Source organism: Panthera tigris, chromosome C2 (genome assembly GCF_018350195.1).
Source record: "Panthera tigris isolate Pti1 chromosome C2, P.tigris_Pti1_mat1.1, whole genome shotgun sequence".
Lineage (NCBI taxonomy): Eukaryota > Metazoa > Chordata > Mammalia > Carnivora > Felidae > Panthera > Panthera tigris.
Window position 1 is genome coordinate 64412729 of NC_056668.1, and position 22100 is coordinate 64434828.

A 22100-nucleotide genomic window follows, 5' to 3' on the forward strand; every position below is an offset into this window, starting at 1 on the left:
AGCCTACAAAATGGGAGAAGGTATTTGCAAATGACATATCTGACAAAGTTAGTATCCAAAATCTATAAAGAACTTACCAAACTCAACACACAAAAAAACCAAAACCTAGTTAAGAAATGGGCAGAAGACATGAGTAGACACCTTTCCAAAGAAAACATACAGATGGCTCACAGACACATGAAAAGATGCTCAACATCACTCATCATCAGGGAAAAATCAAAACGACAATGAGATACCACCTCCCCTCCTGTCAGAATGGCTAAAATTAACAACATAAGAAACAACAGATGGCAAGCATGGGGAGAAAGGGGAACCCTCTTGCACTGTTGGTGGGAATGCAAACTGGGCAACCACTCTGGAAAACAGGATGGAGGGTCCTCAAAAAACTAAAAATAGAACTACCCTATGATCCAGCAATTGCACTACTGCGTACTTACCCAAAGGAGACAAAAATACAGATTTGAAGGGGGACATGCACCCCAATGTTTATAGCAGCACTATCAACAACAGCCAAACCACAGAAAGCACCCAAATGTCCATCAACTGATGAATGGGTAAAGAAGATGTGGTATATATATATATATATATTGGAATATTACTAAACCATCAAAAAGAATGAAATCTTGCTATTTGCAATGACATGAATGTAAGTCAATGAGAGAAAGACAAATACCATATGATTTCACTCATATGTGGAATTTAAGAAACAAAACAGATGAACGTGTAGGCAGGGGAAGGGGGAGAAAAGAGAAGGAAACAAACTACAACATTCTTGATAGAGAACAGGGTTGAGGGAAGGGGGTGGGTAGGAGATGGGCTAGATAGGTGATGGGTACTAAGGAGGCCACTTGTGATGAGCACTGGGTGTTGTATGTAAGTGATGAATCACTGAATTCTACTCCTGAAACTAGTATTGCCATTAACTAATGAATTTAATTAAGTAAAAAGAAAGAAAACTAGAACAATGAGAGAAAAAAAACCCATAGCAAGCTGAAGGGATGTAATTAATAGAACTGAAAAGAGAAAAACAGAAAAAAACCAAACAAACAAAAGCTGTTTCTTTTTTTAAAAATCAATAAAATTGACAAACTTCAGGCAAGATTGATAAAAATAAATAAGATAGAAGACAATGATCAGCAATGTCAGGAATAAGACATCAATACAGATTCCAGCTTCTGTCAGAAAGATAATAAGGGGAAAATATAAACAACTTTACATCCATAAAGCTGACAAGCTAGAAGAGATGGATCAATTCCTTAAACTCAGGAACTACTGAAAATCAAGATGAAATAGAAAACCTGAATAATCCTATAACCATAATCCAATTAAATAAATTGAATTGGTAATTTAAAAACTGAAAAGGAAGTCTCCAGCCACAGATGATTTTACTAGAAAATTCTATGCACTTTTATACACAAAAAAAATCCTCGTCAAAATATTAGCAAATAAAATCAAGCAGTGAGTGTTTTAAAAAATTATACACCATGACCAAATGCAATTTATTCCAGGTATGCAAGATTGATTCAGCATCTGAAAATCAGTCAGTAATCCAGCATAATCAATAGACTAAAGCAAAAAACAAAACCGAACAAAAAAGTATGATTGTACCAACTGATGCAGAAAACATCATTTGACAAAATCCAACACCCATAGATGACAGATATTCTCAGCAAACTCATAACAGAGTAAAATTTCCTCATCTGATAAAGGCACTGACGAAAACTTATAGCTAACATCATACTAAATGGTTAAAATAATGAAATCTTTCCCCCTACCTACAATGGGAATAAGGAAAGCATATCACACTAACCACTTTTATTTAACATAATGCTATGAAAAAGAAAAGGAACACATATTGAAGACAAAGAAATAAAACTGTCCCTATTTGCAGATGACGTGATTATGTATGTAGAAAATCCCAAGGAATCTATGAGAAAACAAAACACAAAACCAAATAACCAGATCCTGAAGAAGTGAGTTTCAGCAAAGTTACAGAATACAAAATCAAGACAAAAAAAAACTCGATTACATTTCTATTTAAGAAGAACAAACACACAGAAACCAAAATTTAAAACACAGTAACATTTATAATCGCTTCAGAGATAATCAAATACTTAGGGACAAATCCAACAAAACATGTACTGGATTTGTATCCTGAGAATTAAAAATTGCTGATAAAATAAAGAAGGCCTAAATAAATGGAGAAACATTCCATATCCATAGTTTGGAAGACACAAATAGTAAAGGTGCCAGGCCTTCCCAAACTGGTCATAGGTTTAATGTAATTCCAATTACAACAGCCAAGAGTTTCATAGAAATAAACCACCTTATTCTAAAATTTATATCAAAAGGCACTGGGACTGCAATAGTTAAAACAATTTCAAAAAAAGAATGTAAAGTGGGAGAAACCACTCTAAAAGATGTTAAAGCTTATTAAATAGCTAGTGGTCACCATTGCATTGGTGGAAGAACAGACACAAAGATCAGTGGAACAGCTAAGGAACTCAGGAGACCCACACAAATTTGACTAAATGATTTTTTCAAAGATGCAAAAACAACTCAATGGAGGAAGGACAGCCTTTTCAACAAATAGTGATGGAGCAACTGAACTCCCAGGCATTTATCTCAGAGAAATAAAAACTTATGTTCACATAAAAGCTTACAAAAATGCGCACAGCAGTTTTATTTGTAATAGCCAAAAATGGAAACAACTCAAATATCCTTAATACCCTTCAACAGGCAAACAATTAAACATACTGATATATCTGTACCATGGAATACTACTCAGCAATAAAAAGGAATGAACCACTGATACATGCAACAGCTTGGATGGATCTCAGGAGTTATGCTGAGCAATAAAAAGCTAATTCTCAAATGTTACATACTACATTATTCCATTTATATATCATGCTTGAAGAAAACTATAGACATGGGTAACAAATCAGAGATTAGGGAGTTGGGGAGGAGGGAGGTGGCCAAGACTATAAAAGGGTAACACAAGGGGTCCTCTATCTTGATTGTGGTGGCAGTCACATAAATCTACACATGTGATAAAAGTGCAGGTAACTAAATGCATGCGCCACACATACATGAGTGCATGTACAACTGTTGAAATATGAAAAAGGTTGATCGACTGTATCCATGTCAATTTGTGATACTGTATAACAGTTATGCAAGATGTCACCATTTGGAAAAATTAGATGAAGGGTATATTAGGAGTCTCTATTATTTCTTATAACAGCATGTAAATATATAAATGATCTCAAAATAAAAGTTACAACAAAGGAATGATCCAGTATACATGGAGATCATAACTTTCTGAACTGAAACTTGACAACTTCAGTTTACAAGCCATCAGTCATTTATCTACACAATACCTATTATTAGGCACTGTGCTAGGTGACAGAGATTCAGAGTGAAAAAAGCAGTCATGGACCTTGTCTTCATGAACTTCAAACTGGGAAATAGAAAAATAGTGCAATGTATGAAAGGGGCATTGCATTTTCAGTCATACACAGGAGAACTGGACTCAAAGCTCTAATAAGTAAGGTAAAGTAATTTCTAGAGTACTATATGCTCATTAAAATTATTATGAACACTACTGAACAGAATAGAAAATTCTTGTAAAGAACACTACATATAAGATCATATATTCATTAATGTGTGATAATTAATGACAACTTGTTTTTATATGAATAAACTTTTATTGAATTTTAGATCATTAGAAAGAATAAAGAAATGCAAGATAAATGCTTTCTAAACAACATCTGATAGTACCTTTTCTGTCATGGTATTTTCACTCTTTAGAAAAAGTATAGACATTCATTTATTTAATTTTTTACAAAGTCAAGAACCATCACATGGAGAAAATAAGTAATGCTAATGTAAATTCAGCATTTCATCAATATTGAAATGGCTACAATGGTTAGGTTCTGAGTGTAGCCCTCCCAGAAAACAGTGTGTGCAGCAGCTGCTGGCTTCCATTTCTCCAAGTAGGTCTGAAAATCAGGAAGCCACTCCCTGTGATGACTATGCTGCAGGAAAAGAGGGCAAAAGGCATAGTGCAAAGAGGGAGTGCGAGACAACATTGGGAAAGAAATGATGCTCTTATGGAACCACGAGGTCGGCCTCATAAATAATTCAGAGAACGATTCTCGAACAAATCATTTCTGTGTTGCTTAAAGTGTGATTAAGGCAAGATAGTCCCCGATACAAGTATGCCCAGATCCACACAGCGAAAAACAGTGGGGAGTCTGTAAATTATCTGGTAAACTCCAAGGCCAGCCAAGCCAGGTAATTAATCACAGAAGGAGTCTCTTTACAGTGGTATAAAACGCATTTGGGCAAAACTACAACCCTGAGCTGTGACAAATATAGGGCAGACCCTCCCAGGAGCATACCTGAAGGCATCCCTTTTGTCTCAATCTTATCTCTTTTTCAAAAATAATTATTTTGAAAACAACAACAACAGAACAACTCCTGACCTCCCTGTAAAAACCTACTAACCTCGACTTGTCAAACAAGGAGAACATTATCTACCTCGATGCAAAAGGCATCAGGTGCTGCCCTCATTAAGAGTAACCTAGTGTGAAAGCAGGGAACCCTGGACAGCCCTGCTCTGAGCCTGCCAGGGATGTGCAAGTTCCTCGGACACAGCCCAGCTCGCTCTCCCTTGTGAGGGGCCTCCTGAAACTCTCAACAAACCTAATCACTGAATGTGCTATAAACAGTAGTCTTTTCTTTCCTAGCCCTATGCTTCTCATGTCTTTTAAAAAAAATAGTTTTCTTTTAAAAAAATATTCTTCCAGGAAATAATGAACAGTAATTGTCATGGACCTGGAACAGACCCTAGAAAAACAGACAGGCAACAATCTGTCAATACAGCAATATTCCAAATATGAAATTCATGGTTCAGGAAGGGATAAATAAATAAATATGAAGGGGCTTCTCAGAGAAGTTGCTTTTGTTTTCCCCCTTTTCTTACTGAATTTTGTGTAAAAAGCTTTTATTCTATGATACAAGAACCAGCCCTGTTGGGACCAGTATTAACTATTCGTGCCATTAAGCCCTCTAGATAAAGAGGGAATGGTAATGATATCAGGGTTGCTCATTTTTTCTAAAGACAACTATATTTTTAAATAATTTCATCATTTAAACTTCAGCTGGCACTTTAGTCTCTTGAAAAATTATTAGTTAGGCATGAATTAAAGGACAAGCCCATCTGGACTGCAGTTGGGTTTTAAGGGCTATTCTGCTCTTACAACTTTTTCCTTGGCTTGGCACATCTTTGAGATCCAGTTTTTTGGACAGAATCCTAGGACATCTGTGGTGGGGAAACAAGTCTTCAAGATGGAGAATCCCAGTTCATTCCACAAAACTCACTGGCCAGGTAACGGCATTGCCTTTTCCTTTGTGCTTTTTACTAGTATCCTTACAAGGAAAAGTGTTTCTTTCCCAGAACTTGCTCACCCCACCCTCCCCCTGCTTGGGGCATTCCACTGATTCTTTTCTGAATACTTTATCCACTCAGGTCCTATACCAGGGACCCGGCCCGACTCTGGGCTGGCACCATGACAGGGACAGCACCAATTCGCTCCAGTGTTGCTTGGCTGATGGTGTACGAGTGTGTGTGTTGAGGCCGAGGTTTCCTGCTGACTGAGCCGTTGCTCCTGGACACAACCTGTGGGGATGACCCTCTGTTAGCTGTCACTACTAGAGTCTTATGTGGAGCTGGGACCAGGTGGTTCCCATTAGCATAGATGGACGGTATATTGGCATTGCCTGAGTGGAGCAAGTCACTGAAGTGGTTGAATGACTCGGTGTTTCTGTGAACTTTTGGATTGTTGCTCCAGTATCGACTGTTGTATGTATTGGAAGAGGTCAATGTGTTGTTCTCTGAGGAGGATATCTCGGCGTGAAATGCTTTGGCAGAAGAAGAACATTTAGGTGGAAGATCATCCTCTCTGAAAAAGAACAAAAATAAAGTTGTCATTAGGATTTACTTGAGTTTTACCCTACCCTCCTGCCCAGGACTCTTTCTTCTTATGTTAAGGCCAGTATGTCTGTGAAGTACAAATTCTCAGGACAAACCATACTATCGTGAAAGCAAACACATTAGTCCTGGTGGCCTCAGCTTTGGCATTCATTCCCTTTGAAACAATCCTCAAGAAAAACTTGAGGTTTCTCAATCTCCAAGGGTAGAAAGGTAATGTCAAATATCTCAAAGACTATACTTTCCAATATAACTGAAAAAAGTGTGTATGTGTGTGCGCCCGCACATCTGCATATGTATAATTTTTTTTTTGCTCTAAATGGGAAAATAGTCCGTGAAGAAATCCACTGAGCTTGTTGCTGTAAAATGTTAGCAAACCAAGCTATGGGTGTGTGGAGTTTCAAAAAATGGTTAGAGTTGGCCTGATTTTATTGCACTTTGGAGTTTGAGAAATCACTGTAGTATGCTGATAAGTGATTTTCCTCAGTGATCTTATGCTGGGATGAAATCTATCCTTGCATACAATCCAAACCTGTAAGAATTGTAAGAGGCTAAGAGAAGTTACTAATTTAACTTAAGATGTTAACTAATTCATTTAACATTTATTGATTACCAGGCATTCTACTAGATGTTTCATGTAAAGAAAAAAAAAATACACAGCTCTATACCCCAGAAGCCTATGACAAAATGGGAGTGACAATCAATGCAAGAACACCTTCAAGTCTGAGACACTGGACAAGGGACTAAAGTAAACGTCTGTGAGGAAGTGATGCCTTGACTAATCTTGAATCCGATCAAAGAATTTACCAGAGAGATGGATGAAAAGGAAAGGAGTATGGTCCAGGAAGAGGGTGGAGGCTTGAGCAATGACGCTGAGGCATGAGAGAATACAGAACAGACTGGAACACCAAGGATCACAGAAGTGGTGAGAGAGGACCAGGGAAGCAGGGGAGGGTCAGGTCCTGAAGGGCTGTGTGTGTCACACTAAGTAGGCTAGCGTCATTAAAGCATTCTCAACTAGGATATGATGTGATGCAATGTGAGACCGAGTTTGTACTCCCATATCCCTACAAAATAGTAGAGCCAAGAGTCACTTTTCTTTAAAGATGATTTTCACATTGTTTTCTGAAGTTATTCATATCCTTGACTGAACTGTCTCCTCACACCAAGCCATATTGCTTTGGCCTCGCTGTGTACACACAGACAGGTATACTCTTGTGGTGTTCCTTCTAGCTTCTATTATAAATGCCAATGTCAAACACATTTTTTTCATGTTTATTTATTTATTTTGAGAGGCAGAGAGAGAGAGTGAGAGAGAGTGCACAAGCAGGGGAGGGGCAGGGAGAGAGGGAGAAACAGAGTCCCAAGCAGGCTCTGCACTTTCAGCTTAGAGCCTGACATGGGGCTCAGTCTCATGAACCATGAGATCATGACCTGGACTCATGGAAATCAAGAATCTGGACTGAGCCACCCAGGTGCCCCTTAAACACATTTTCTAAAGTAACTTTTCTACTGTCACAGCCACCTACCCCTTCCTATCTTGGAGATACAGGAGGTGAGGGAGGTCTAACATGTGCCCTCCTGGTTGGGCACATGTTAGACCCTCTTCCTCTCTCATGATGCAGTAAGAAACTCTGAATAGCATCATGAGGAAAACTGATGTAACATACAAGGGAAAAATATTACTTGGCCATGTTAACTGTCTTGGCCATCACGGTCATTGGATTAGCAAAGAAATCTTAGCCGCCAAAAATTGATACACATTACAGACACTGGCCATGAAGGACAAATTATCTGACAAACAAACCTTATTTCATTAGGAATTTCTTCTTCCTCCTCCTCTTTGTTTTTGCTTCTCCAGTAAAAGAATGCCCCTAAAATTAGTGCAATGCAAAAAATGATAATAACTGCACCAGTGCCAATGGCTCCAGCTATTAGTCCAATGCTCCTGGGCTGGGCTGCAAAATATATTTAAGGCAGATTTAAAGAACAAAAAAAGAGAGAAAGAGAGAGAGAGAGAGAAATAGCATATACTCATGCAACTTTATAAACATAAAAGTTTACTACAGAACCTTCTTAAAATGAACAAAACTGCCTAAAGTATTACATCCGTATAAACCTCAGTTAACTTTCTGTGTCCTGGGTGGCTAGAACTAACTGACACATGGTCGGCTCACAAACACTTTCTGAATAAACGAACATCACAGGACTCACCACTTCGGCAGAGCAACTCCTAGAAACTCCTAGAGCAGAACAGGCAACCGATGTTCACCTGCCTGATCTGCCCAAAGGAACCCTGGCAGTCAGCAGGCTCACTGTCACCCCAGCCCAACCCCATCACTACATTTTGTAACTGGAATTCAAATAACCCAGAACTCTCATTTAAAGACATTTCTGCACCACTTATTTGTGACCTGGCCACCTAACAGTTAAGCAGATGTAAAGGGATTAGGAGAAAATACAAAAAGGTCTTGTCGTGGCCATAAGATCACTGTTAAGTTTTTATAATGTCTACAGCACTATGCAATCACTTGAAGACAAGTGACTGACTTGATTCTCACGACCCAGAGGAGAAAGGCATTCTATTGTAAAGAAGATGTCACCTTGCTGAGGCAGAAAAGTATACTAATACATTTATAAACTACTTTAATAATTTATAAAACCAGAAGAATTTATATATATCTTCAAACCACCTAAAAACAATTAGAGAAACTCTTCATTTCTGGTTTAACAAAGATCTTGGTGTTCCAGATAGAGAGGAGACATCAGAATTTTATGTACTTACGTGAAATAACCTGGAGATCCAAAAGGCAGGTGCTGGTTCCAATGGCATTAGAAGCCACGCACTGGTACAAGCCTGAAGACAGAGCACTGATGTTCCGGATGGTGACTGTCCCCTGGACCTGGTCTGTCACAAATATCATAATCAAGTGAGCAGTTAGGGGAAAAAAAAGTAAGAAAACCAAAGAAATCAGCAGAAGACTATAAAAATAAACACTGAAGAGCTATCATAGCCTTTTCTGAAGAGATTTTTTTTTTCGTTCATGAAAATACTAAAATCACATCACGTTAAAGACCGGAGATATGGAGGACTGTCCTAAATAAGGGTAATCTTACAACTTAATGTGTAGATTGGTATGAGGTCCTAAATGTGAGCAGTCTTCCCTGAGGAAACAGTAGCTAATGCCATCCTAGAGAACTTCTGGTCAGTAACACCAAATTTTAATTCTGAGGAAATGCAGTAACATAAAGAAGGAGTTAAACTCATTGCATTAATGTTCACTTTATACGTGATGGAGAAAATATGCACTCTGTGCTCACGGGTGTAGACTGTGACTTCTAACAACTATTATAAGTGTGTAAGTCCAGCTCCTCCACAAAGCAGACACACAGAGACAAGCCAAAGGTTTAGTGGAAGAAATTCTGGTAAAGGAAATGGAGAGGCAGCTGGAGAAGGTGAGAGAGCCTCACACTGCAATGCAGGTCTGGCCTCTGTGAAGAGGAGAGAGAACGGAGGTCCAAGTGAGGGGCATCTCAGATCGCAGCACAGTGTTTCGGAAGTTTCCATCAGGCTGACGGGGAGGCCCTGAGCTAAAGTAACTGTTAAAGGAGTCCCACACCTTGCAGGAAGAGCCCTGCGTTAGCAGGCCCACTGTGTCCAGTTACTGCCTGGGAGCAGCCCGGGCAAAACGTGGTCTGAGTGCAAAGCTGGTGGGTTCTGGAGGAAGTGCTTGGAGCTGTTAAGTCAATTGTGTCCCCACAGCAGGAGATAAGCAGTGCATTTTCAAGACCATCACACTGATATCACCAAGAAAGTTTTCAGTAGTCCACATTTTAGTAATTCATCAACATTAGCATAGATTATGTATTCCTTGTAAATAAAATGTAAATTACTTACAGTAATAATAAAAACTAGAATTAATAGTTGTTATTACTATGTGCCAACCATTGGTTAAACTTTTACATGTACTACCTTAATCTTCACAAGGACCCTATGAGGTATTATTATTAATCCCATTGAACAGGTAAGGAGACTGAGGCTTTAAGTGAGTAATAAGATTACTCAGCTAGTCACACAGAATTCGAATTAGATGGGAGGCTGTCTTATATCTAAGCTCTACACTTCACTGCCTCCTTTAAGCAGAATCGAACACATCCAGTAATCTCAACCCCTCAAAATAGCTGCAAATTTAGGAATAAGTAGAAAGCATCCCAATGGCACATTTCTGGCACAAAGTCCATATATTCCTAGGGCAACACGTGGAGCTACCTCTACCCTGGGCTGTTTTTACATGAAACTCAACATTCTCTTGTTTCTGCTGGCAATCCTCATTTCTATCTAGATCAAAGGCAGAAGCAGAGAAGAGGGATCAGCAAAAGCAGACCTAACCATAGCACACATGCATTTATTGGTTAAATCATTTAAGAAAAATATTTACTAAGTGCCTTTCTGGAATTAACTTAAAAAAATAAGCAAAGGAAAGGACTCTTTTTGTTTTGTTTTTGTTTTTTCATGGGAACTTTTAAAGAGCCAAATCCACATTATACAGATACCTTACTTATGAAGAATCTGGACATTTGAATTGTATTACACACACCAAGTCAATATATTTGGTGGTTACCTGGTTTGCACTTGTGTATTATTTTCTTTTCTTTAAAACAAATAAACAAACAACTCTGAGGGCTACCAATGTGTAAGAGCCCGTCAGTGAATTCACTCAATACTTGGGCCAGTCAGGGAGGAAACTGCTTTCTCCTCCTGTGTTTTCTACTTGATTTCTCAAGCCTTCATTAAATGCCCCCCTCATATGTGCTCTTCAGCACCATGTGTTCTCTAGTGCTGGCGCTTAACCTCATTTGTTGTCACGTCTTGCCTATTTGTCTCTTTTTTTTAATTTAAAAATAAAATTTTTTTAACATTTATTTATTTTCAAGAGACAGAGAGAGACAGTGAGAGGGGGGAGGTGCAGAGAGAGAGGGAGACACAGAATCCAAAGTAGGCTCCAGGCTCTGAGCTGTGAGCACAGAGCCCGACGCAGGGCTCGAACCCACCAACAGTGAGATCGCGACCTGAGCTGAAGTCAGAAGCTCAACCGACAGAGCCAGCCAGGTGCCCTGGAGCCTATTTCTCTCATTAAAAGAAGGGGCTGGGTTTGTCTTGTTCATAATTGCATCATCATCCTTAGAAATTACCCAGCATGCAAGAAGGTGTTCAGTAAATAAAGGAGCTACCTTCTCTTCAGTGTCCACTGTGTACCATATGCGGGGTACTAAGAGTTTTACATACGTATTACTGAATTGTCTAAATCCTAGATTTTATACAAAGAACAAAATGATGGTTACCTGAGGGGAGATGGGTGGGGGGATGAGTGAAATAGGTGAAGGGGGGTAAGAATACACTTATCATGTTGAGAGCACTGAGTAATGTATGAAATTGTTGAATCACCATATTGAACACCTGAAACTAATATATAAAACTGTATGTTAACTATACTGGAAATCAAATAAAAAACTAAAAAAAACCCCTAGGTTTTATATTCCCTACTTTTCAAAGACAAAACGCTCAGAGAAGCTATGCAATGTGCCCAAGATTACACAGTACAGAAGTAGCAGCAATCTATAAAATCAGGTCTATCCATGCCCAAAGCACACAGGCACCATACATATACTTGGTTTTCTAGTAAGACATTTTAAACCACTATGGGGTGCAGCTATAAGATATTTCCTGACAACGCAATGTTCCATTGCTGCTAGTATTAAACTAAGCCATCTGCCTAACTCCACCTTCAATACATTACCAGATGTCACCATGCAAGAAAACCATAATCTCTGGACAACTAGTCCCACAATTCCACACACTGTGGTGCTGTTTTCATAAGCCCTAAAATTCTAGGAATTTGATCAGTTCACACAAAACCACTAATTTTGTTGACATTTTCATAGAGATAATTTGGGAAACTTTTCACAGCTGCTCTAAGCAGCATTCTGGCATGTAGAAAGAGGTAAACTTTAAAGATTCTTGCTTTACAAGGTTATTTTTAAGAGGTGAAGTCACTGTTCTTCCTTTTATCTCTATAAACACAGACACCAAGAGCAGACTGATAGAAGAAAGTATTCCTAACTGAGGCTGACGTGCCATGCTAGAGCTAACTCAGGATGTAATCAGGGAAGGAGGCACATTGATAAGAGGGGATTAGCCAGAAGTAGGACAGGGCTGTTTGTGCAGTCAAGGCAAAGAGGAGACAGGAGCCCCTCCTCGGCAAGCATCAGGCTACTTCCAGCCACGAGCACAGGGCTCTTTCTCAAGTGAAAAGGACTAATTCCCCAATTCAACCTGTCACTTCGCTTGGCCTGCTCTGGTTCAGAAGTAATTTGTAGAACTGAAGTTAGGAAACAAATGTTCTTATGATCTTTCTTTCACAAATAGGTAAAGTTCAACTGTGTGGAACCACAGTTTGGAAAGCACACATGACATCCCAGCCCACTGTCAGTTCGCAGCCCACACCAGATCCCACACAAACTACACAGCTGGACTAGGGTGCCCAATAGACATGTGTCCGTCTCCACGTCCATCCTTTCTCCTTAGGCTCAGAACCATTTATGTTACTGCCCAGGAGATGATGCACTGGCTAAGTGCATGTGTTCTAAGCTTAGACAGCCTGGGCTGGGATCTGCCCTACCACCTACGAATTTCATCACGTGTGACATGGAGCTACTAACACACCTCCATCCCAGGGGTTACTGTGAGGACGAAATGAGGTCATGCATGCAACAGGCATAGTATAGTGCCTGGTAATGCTTCCATGGGGGAATTCTGTCCTGGCATTGCGTGGGAAATACATATTTTTCTGAATCATAAGAAAAATCGGTCAAGAAATTGGGAAAATGTCAGATGTCTCCAAATTCCCAACAGATGTTAAATACTCAGGATTTGAGGTTGAGAGACAGAGATTCCTAATCATGAATTAGTCTATATTTTTATATGATGTATGTACTTTGGAACAATAATGAGTGACCATAATAACAATCATTTCTCATAAACATTTCAGAAGTATCCCATAAAAAAATAATAATAATAAATGCATGATTTCTTCTTATTTGAACCAACTATTATGACAAAATTATATATCTCAATAATATGTAAAAATTATCTCAATCTGATACATCTGATAACAAAAAATAGTAAAAAAGGGAGAAATGTCACAAAATAAATGAAAAATTGAAATCTACTTACAAATTCAAAGATAATATCACATATACTTCATATTTAAACTGTCATTTTAAAAGAAAATTTTAAAACACTATGAAGGGGTGCCTGGGTGGCTCGGTTGGTTAGGCATCCAACTTCGGCTCAGGTCATGATCTCGCGGTTTGTGAGTTCGAGCCCCACGTCGGGCTCTGTGCTGACAGCTCGGAGCCTGGAGCCTGCTTCCGATTCTGTGTCTCCCTCTCTCTTTGCCCCTCCCATGCTCATGCTCCGTCTCTCTCTGTCTCTCAATAATAAACGTTTAAAAAAAATGTTTAAATAAATAAATAAATAAAACACTATGAAGCCTTAAGTGTCCTATCTGATAATCTCAATTTTTGTTTCATGTCAAATTTTCCAGACACAGAAAATTTTATTTTTGTGTTGATGTTGGTTGAATTAAGGTGTAGATGGAAAAGGAACAGAGAAAGAATCTGTCCCAAATAAGAAAATATCCAAAGTACCTTCAAGGCACACATTAGGATACATGCTGCTTCATATTAGCTCATTTTTTAACTTAACGATGAAAATATTTTGTGTCTGCTCTACTTTGGCTTTGTGATTGAAATAGATATTGCTTTTGCCAATTCAGATCTTAAATTCATTTCTGATTTCATGTCCATATATTTCCACACCAACATTTCCATGTTCTTTTCTTTGCATTTCCATTATTGAAGTATTAACAAAGAACTGTAGTTTACAGAAAATATTCAAACACTGGAAAACAATGATGACTATTACTGGGCAATCTACAAATAATGCAATATTTGGAAACCCCCAGTATTATAGCATTGCATAGAATTACACATCAAAATTACCAAGCTAAGGATTTCTTTTGCTTTTAAAACATGTTGTTTCCCAGAATACCACTCACACAGCATTTGTATAAAATATACTATGTATATAAACCTACTAATATTTATTTGCAAGAATGACTCACCATTAGCAACAGACTGGGGCATGAACACACAGTTATAATGTGGCAACTGCTACAAGCAAGATGAGTTAGATCGTGACTGCTTCTCTCCTACACACTTCTGTCCAAGTTCCCAGAAATGTTGACTCTGAGTGTTCTTGTTTTTAAGTGGACATCAGTGGATTCTTTTGAACCAATGTCTCTGTGTTGACTGTTAAAATTTAATTCTCAAAGGAGAATGATACTGATAATGTTACCTGTTAACATTATTTCAGTCCCAGTTCTCAGAGGATTATTAACTCACTCAGCACCTTCCTTAAACAAATCTCCTTAAGTATTCCTTCTCTGAGTTAATACAGTTGTTATTCATTCAATGGGCCTAAGACATAAATCTAAGTAAACTCTGACTCTTCTCCCAAGTCCCATGCCTTAATGATTTTTGTCTTCTTTCTTGAACCCCACTCTCCCTCCATTCCTGCTCCATCCCCATCATGAGGGTCTTAGTTCTGGCCCTCTCTGTATTTTTTTAATGGGGGATGATGGGGGGAGAGACAGAGAGAGTAGGAGAAAGAGAATCCCAAGCAGGCTCTGTGCTATCAGCATGGAGCCCCATATGGGGCTCAATCCCAAGAACCATGAGATCATGACCTGAGATGAAATCAAGAGTTGGATGCTTAACTGACTGGAGTCACCCAGACGCCCTCTTCATTTCTTGATGGAGCTATTCTCAAAGTCTCCCACCTACAACCAGGCTATCAAATTCACACCCTGACTGCTGAAGTTGTTTCTAAAATGCAGATCTGGGGCGCCTGGGTGTTAGTCGTGGGTGCCTGGGTGGCTCAGTCAGTTGGGCGTCCGACTCTTGATTTTGGCACACATTGTCTCACCCTGCATCAGGTTTGGTGCTGAGCATGGAACCTGCTTGGGATTCTTTCTCTCTCCCTCTCTCGGCCCTTCCCCCACTTGTGGGTGTGCGCACCCCTTCTCTCTCTAAATAAAATCAACATTTTTTTAAATTTACATTTATTTATTTTTGAAAGACAGAATGAGACAGAGCATGAGTGGAGGAGGAGCAGAGAGAGGAGACACAGAATCCGAAGCAGGCACCAAGCTCTGAGCAAGCATTCAGCACAGAGCCCGATGCGGGTCTCGAACCCACAAACCGTGAGATCATGACCTGAGCCGAAATCAGACGCTTAACTGACTGAGCCACCCAGGTGCTCCAATAAAATAAACATTTTAAAAAATAAAATAAAATGCAGATCTGGATATCCTCTCTTGCTTTATAAATGCCTGGGAGTACCCACAGTCTCAAAAACAACATCCACACTCCTTGAATGTTATACAATACCCTGCACAATCTGGAGCTGAACTTTCCAACCTCCTCTCTCACCAAACCCTCATGAATCTTTATGTCAGCTTCACAGCTTTTCTCATTTAAGAGCATCAAAATTTTACGCTTGCAAGATTTTACATGCATGGCTCCCTCTATTAATATTTTCCCCTTTTACCTGGTAAAACTTCTACTGAGCCTTTAAGATCCTTTTCTTTTTGGAAAACTCTTCCCCTATAAAGTTCTTCCTAGACTCTTCAGGGAGAATAAATGTGAACAGGAAACTTTTTTATAGCATTCAACATGCACTACTACAATTACCTCTCTAGATCTGTCTTCCCCTTAGACAGTGAGCCCTAGAATAAAGACACATCTCTATGTTTTTCTCTACTTTCCCAAGTATCCCCTGAAGTAGCTGCACAAATAAGGGTTGTGACAGTGTGTGCGTGTGCACACACACACACACACACACATTTTAAAAACGGGTGAACAACTGTATAAACAAATGAATACAGTTGTGACAATTGCTGGTATTTAATTTTGAAAGAAGAGGATGTCCTGAACATTTCACAGAACTTGCTTCTTTGTGTCAGAGGGCAAAAAGAAAGAGGAAAGCTTTGCCTTAAGTCAGAATAACAGCATGAAAAAGAAGAAATAAGCACCTATTTATTCAGCAACTGAAGTGGTTAGAAACTTTTCTACTCCCCATGAAATAATTATGGAAACACTCACTGCGAAGGGAATTGGCAGTGGCAATTCAAGGAGAATCAAGATTCCTGAGGCTTCAAACGTGGCAAAAGAATGGGAGTGCTTTCTATTTGGACTTTGGGCAAACCTGGCATCCTCTGGGTGCCTGGTAACATGACAGTGTTGGACTACAGTGATGTTTAAGACACTCCTCTGCTCCATCTATGACCTCCATACTAAGTTCTGCAGAGTTCTCAAGCAAGCAGCACACAGAAGACTTAATCACCTCTTTTCACTGTATTAAATTATGAATGGATGAGGACAACAGAGGATTCCTTAGGAACAATAAAGGAAAAATGCATGATTTATTAAAAAAAAACTGAAAAAACCTCACAACACTAAAATAATCAGTAGAAGTTATGGATAAAGTGTGTAAGAAAAAGCTTGGTCAATAAAAATCATAAAATATTAGAAATTATTCTAACCATATCCATTATCACAATTAATGTAAATGAATTCAATCAATCAAAGAAGAAAGCTCTCAGATTGCAGATTGAAAACTGAATTAAATCTAGACATATGCTACTTACAAATAATACACCTAAAACATAAAACATGGAAACCTGAAAGTAAACAAACCATAAAATAGAAACATACCAGCAAGAATTAATCAAAGAAAGCTACTGTAGGGATTTCAATAATAACCAAAGGCAAAAATGCATATTGGGGCACCTGGATGGCCCAGTCAATTAAGCATCCGGCTCCTGATTTCAGCTCAGGTCATGATCTCACAGTTTGTAAATTCAAGCCCTGCACTGGGCTCTGTGCTGATGTTACAGAGCCTGCTTCAGATTCTCTCTCTCTCTCCCTCTCTCTCTGCTCACACACTCTCTCAAAATAAATAAATAAACTTAAAAAAATTAAATTCATATTATAAATAGAAACTCAGTGAGATAGAAAACCCTCTGTAAGTACCTAATTGACACAGGCTGAGGATAGGTTAAAAAAAATTGGCATAATTGCAAGAACAAATTGAGAAATCCACAACCCTACTCTGTGATTTTTAAACACATCTCTCTCATAAAATAACTGAAACAGATAAGATGTTGGTAAAGATATATAACATTTGAATCAAGTTTCATATTATATATACAGCCATAACTTGTTTTGTTGTATTTCACAGATACTGCCTGTATGAATTGGTGGTCTGTGGAAACCTTGGGTTGAACAAGCCTATCAGAACCATTCTTCAAGAGCATCTGCTCACTTTGTGTCTCTGTGTCACATTTTGGTAATTCTGACGATATTTCAAACCTTTTCATTATTATTTCGTTGGTCATGGTTACCTTTGATGTTATTGTAATTGTTTAGTGGTGCCACGAAGTGCACCCAGATAAGACAGCAAACTTACTGGATAAATGTATGTGTGTGTCGACTGCTCCAATGACTGGCAATTCTCCCATCTCACTCCCTCACCCCAGGTCTCCCTATTCCCTGAGACACAACAATACTGAAATCAGGTTAACCAGGAGCCCTTCAAGTGTTGGCCTCTAAGTGTTCAAGTGAAAGGAAGAGTCACATGTCTCTCCCTGAATCAAAAGCTAGAAATGATTACGTTAGGTAAGGGAGGCATGTTGAAAGCCTAGACAGGTCAAAAGTTAGGCCTCTTGCACCAAACAGTTAGGCAAGCTGTGAGTGAAAGGGAAAACTCCTAAGGGAAGTTAAAAGTGCTACTCCAGTGAACACATGAATCATAAGAAAGCAAAACAGTGTTACTGCTGATACAGAGAATGTCTGAGTGGTCTGGACAGAAGATCAAACCAGCCACAACATTCCCTTAAGCAAAGCCTGATCCAGAGCAAGGCCCTAACTCTCTTCAGTTCTGTGAAGGCTGAGGAAGTGAGGAAGCCGCCGAAGAAAAGTTGGAAGCTGGCAGAGGTTGGTTCATAAGGTTTAAGGAAAGAAGCCATCTCCGTAACATAAAAGTGCAAGATGACGCGGCAATGCTGATGTAGAAGCTACAGCAAGTTATCCGGAAGATCTAGCTAAGATAATTAATAAATGTGGCTATACTAAACAACAGATTTTCAGTGTAGTCAAAATGGCCTTCCAATGGAAGACGATGCTATCTAAGACTTTCATAACTAGAGAGAACTCAATGCCTGGCTTCAAAGCTTCAAAGAACAGGTTGACCCTCTTATTAGGGGCAAAGCGGCTGATGGTTTTAAGCTGAAGCCAATGCTCATTTACCATTCTGAGAATCCTAGGGCCCTTAGGAATTATGCTATATCTATCCTGCCTGTGCTCTATAAATGAAACAACAAAGCCTGGATGACAGCACATCTGTTTACAACATGGTTTACTGAATATTTTAAGCCCACTGCTGAGACCTACTGCTCAGAAAAAAAGATTCAAGATATCACTGCTCACTGACAACGTGCCTGGTCACCCAAGAGCTCTGATGGAGATGAACAACATGGTTAATGTTGTTTTGTGTCTGCTAACACAATACCCATTCTGCTGCCCATGGATCAAGTAATCATTTTGACTTTCAAGTCTTATTATTTAAGAAATACATTTCATAAGGCTACTGCTGCCCTTGGTAAACCTTCATCAGTCAGCAGCCATCAACATCGAGCCAATATCTTCTACCAGCAAAAAGACTGTAACTCACTGAGAGCTCAGATGATGGTTAGCCTGTTTTAGAAATAAAGTACTTTTATCTGATTTATTTTTAAAATATAATTTATTCTCAAATTAGCTAACACACAGTGGATACAGTGTGCTCTTGGCTTCAGGAGATAAAGTACTTTTAAATTAAGGCATGTAAGGGGCGCCTGGGTGGCTCAGTCGGTTGAGCGTCTGACTTCACCTCAGGTCATGATCTCACAGTCCGTGAGCTCGAGCCCCACGTGGGCTCTGTGTTGACAGCTCAGAGCCTGGACCTGTGCTTCGGATTCTGTGTCTCCCTCTCTCTGCCTCTCCCCCTATTCACACTCTCTCTCAAAAGTAAATAAACACTGAAAAAAAATTTTAAGAAAATTAAGGCACATAACTTTGTTTTTTTAAGACATAATGCTATTGCACACTTGACAGACTGCAGTGTAAACATAAATTTTACATGCACTAGGAAACCAAAAAATTCACTTGACTTGCTTTACTGTGCTAATCACTTTATTGTGGTGGTCTGCAACTACAACCACAATATGTGTGAGGTGTGCCTGTGTCTCCACCCCAGCACCTGTAACTGGGCACCATAGCTCTTAACCATTCTCTGCCTTGTTCGCTCTACTCCAAACATGCTGGCCTCTTTGCTGTTGATCCCAAACACCAGGCACACCCCAGCCTCAGGGCCTTCAGATGGCTGTTCCCTCTGCCTGGAATGCTCTCCAGCACCCATATTCACATAGCTCGTTCCTTCATCACTTTTACATTCTTAGAATATCATCCTCTCAGTGAGCTTACCCTAAGCACTTTATTCAACACTGCAGCTCCTTATGCCCCAACAAATCCATTTTACCCTCATTTATGTTTTCCCCACGGAAGATATCACCTGGTAATAAACTGCAATTTACTGATTTGTTATATTCTATCTCCACCCACTAGAAAGTAAATTCTATCAAGGGAAGAAGCATTTCTGTTCTGTTCTCTGCTATATCTCCAGCACCTAGAACAGTGTCTAGAACCTAGTAGGTACCCAACATGTATTTGTTGAATGAAGTAATGAAGAACAGAAATTATCATCAATATACAGAAGAACAGATAAAACCAAAAGCTTGGTTTAACAAGATTGATCCAAAAAGAAAAGATGAAAAGCATTAACAATTAATAATGAAAGGGGGAATATAATAGTTTTTAAATACATAAGAGAATAATAAAACTAATGGTATTATAAACACTAGTATTTATTAAGTGCATATTCATGCCAGATGCTGTTCTAAAAGTTTTACATGTTTTCATTTAATTTTTATTCCATGCCTGTGAGGCAATTACTATTATTCTGCCCATTTTACATGTAAGAAAACTAAGGCACAAGGTCACATAACCAGCCATCCCTGCAGCCAGGATTCCAACCCACATCCTCTGACTCCAGAACCTGTACTCTATTTTCATATAGAGATATTACGACTAATTTAATATGTATAATCTCAGACCAAAAAAAAGATGTTTCCTAGAAAAATAGAGAAGATACAGAAAATCTAAAACTTACACCATTAGAAAAACTGAACCAGGAGTCAAAAATCTACCAACAAGACAGCAGGGCAAAGCTTTTATAGGCAAATTCTACAAAATCATCCACTAATCTCCAATTTATTCATACTATTTCAGAGAATTGAAAAAGAGGGAAAACTGCCTAACTCATTTTATGAGACCCTTATATAATCTGATACTAAAATTGAACCAGGGCAATGGAAAACAGAAAAAAAAAATCGTAGACAATTCTCACTTATGATCACAAATGCAAAAATTCTATTAACATGTTAGCATACCAAATGGAGCAATTTATTTAAAATAATCACAATCAGGGGCGCCTGGGTGGCTCAGTCAGTTAAGCATCCAACTTCAGCTCAGGTCATGATCTCATGATTCATAGGTTTGAGCCCCACATCATGCATCAGGCTCTGTGCTGACAACTCAGAGCCTGAAGCCTGTTTCGGATTCTGTGTCTGTCTGTCTGTCTGTCTGTCTCTCTCTCTCTCCACCCCCCTCCCCTCCTCACTGTCTCTCTCTTTCAAAAATAAATGTTAAAAAAGTTTTTTTAAAAAAAATCACAATCATATAGACTTTATTCCAGAAATGCGAGGATATTTAACATTAGGAAATATATTAATGTAACTGACTCACTGACATTTGGGGCCAGATAGTTCTTTACTGCAGGGGCTGTTCCTGTGCATTATAGGATGTTTACCAGCATCCCTAGCCTCTACCCACGAGCTGCCAGTAGCACCATCCTATCAGCTCTGACAACCAAAAAAATGTCAACTGAAAATGTCCCAGTTGAGAACCACCAATGCAGGGGCTGGAGAACTGGGACCAGACCCAGAAACTTAATGGAACATGGGTCATTTGTACAGACCTCAGAAGCACAGACCAAACTAAGTACTTCATATTTCCTAAATACATTTCATTTCATTCAACAGATTATATATTTATTTTAATGTTCAAACTGTCCAAGATGTAACCAGAAGGAGCTCCTTCAAACTAGCCCCTACACACAAGGACAATTCTAATCCCCAAATATTATGACCCTGTCACTAACTGACTTCTGGAGTACCCTCCCTTGGTGTCAAATATTCTTTTCACAGAGAATACATCTTGAGTTTATATTAAGCAACTGCAAACATATTAATAAAGTGTTTTTAAAATCTAAGTTATTTGGTGGCTGGGTAGCTCAGTCGATTAAGCATCCAACTTCGCCACAGATCACGATCTCACAGTTCATGAGTTCGAGTCCCACATCAGACTGTCAGTGCAGAGCCCACTTCGGATCCTCTGTCTCCTTTTCTCTCTGCCCCTCCCCTGCTCATACTCTCTCTCAAAAATAAATAAGTGTAAAAAGTATCTTTAAAAAAATCTAAGTTATTTGGGGATTATATGCTATTTTGAGATCTATCTTATTAATATCAGTACCAAGAGGCAAATTTAAAAAAATTTTTTTAATGTTTATTTATTTTTGAGAGAGATAGAGACAGAATGTGAGTGGGTTGGGGCAGAGAGAGAGGGAGGCACAGAATCCGAAGCAGGCTCCAGGCTCTGAGCTGTCCGCACAGAGCCTGACATGGGGCTTGAACTCATGGACTGTGAGATCATGACCTGAGCCGAAGTCGGATGCTCAACCAACTGAGCCACCCAGGCGCCCCCCAAGAGGCAAATTTAAATAAAAAATCTGACTCACTTAGTGAGCATTAGTGTGATAAATGAAGTT

The 22100-nt window shown here is 39.1% G+C and overlaps 1 protein-coding gene across 10 annotated transcripts in view; it reads right to left on the reverse strand.

Moving 5' to 3' along the window:
* Positions 1 to 3694: 3694 nt before the first annotated feature.
* The window catches only part of IGSF11 (immunoglobulin superfamily member 11), a 194370-nt gene continuing 175964 nt past the window's right edge, over positions 3695 to 22100 (reverse strand). For 8 of the 10 annotated variants that reach the window (XM_042999158.1, XM_042999160.1, XM_042999159.1 and 5 more), the window contains 3 exons: positions 8778 to 8900; positions 7800 to 7950; positions 3696 to 5963 (listed from right to left, as the gene is read on the reverse strand). In XM_042999158.1, the coding sequence (XP_042855092.1) occupies positions 5534 to 5963; positions 7800 to 7950; positions 8778 to 8900 (704 nt within the window). In that variant the 3' untranslated portion in view covers positions 3696 to 5533. Of the gene's footprint in view, positions 5964 to 7799; positions 7951 to 8777; positions 8901 to 22100 lie in introns of all 10 variants that reach the window. The other 2 variants (XM_042999162.1, XM_042999161.1) reach the window with 2 other exon arrangements.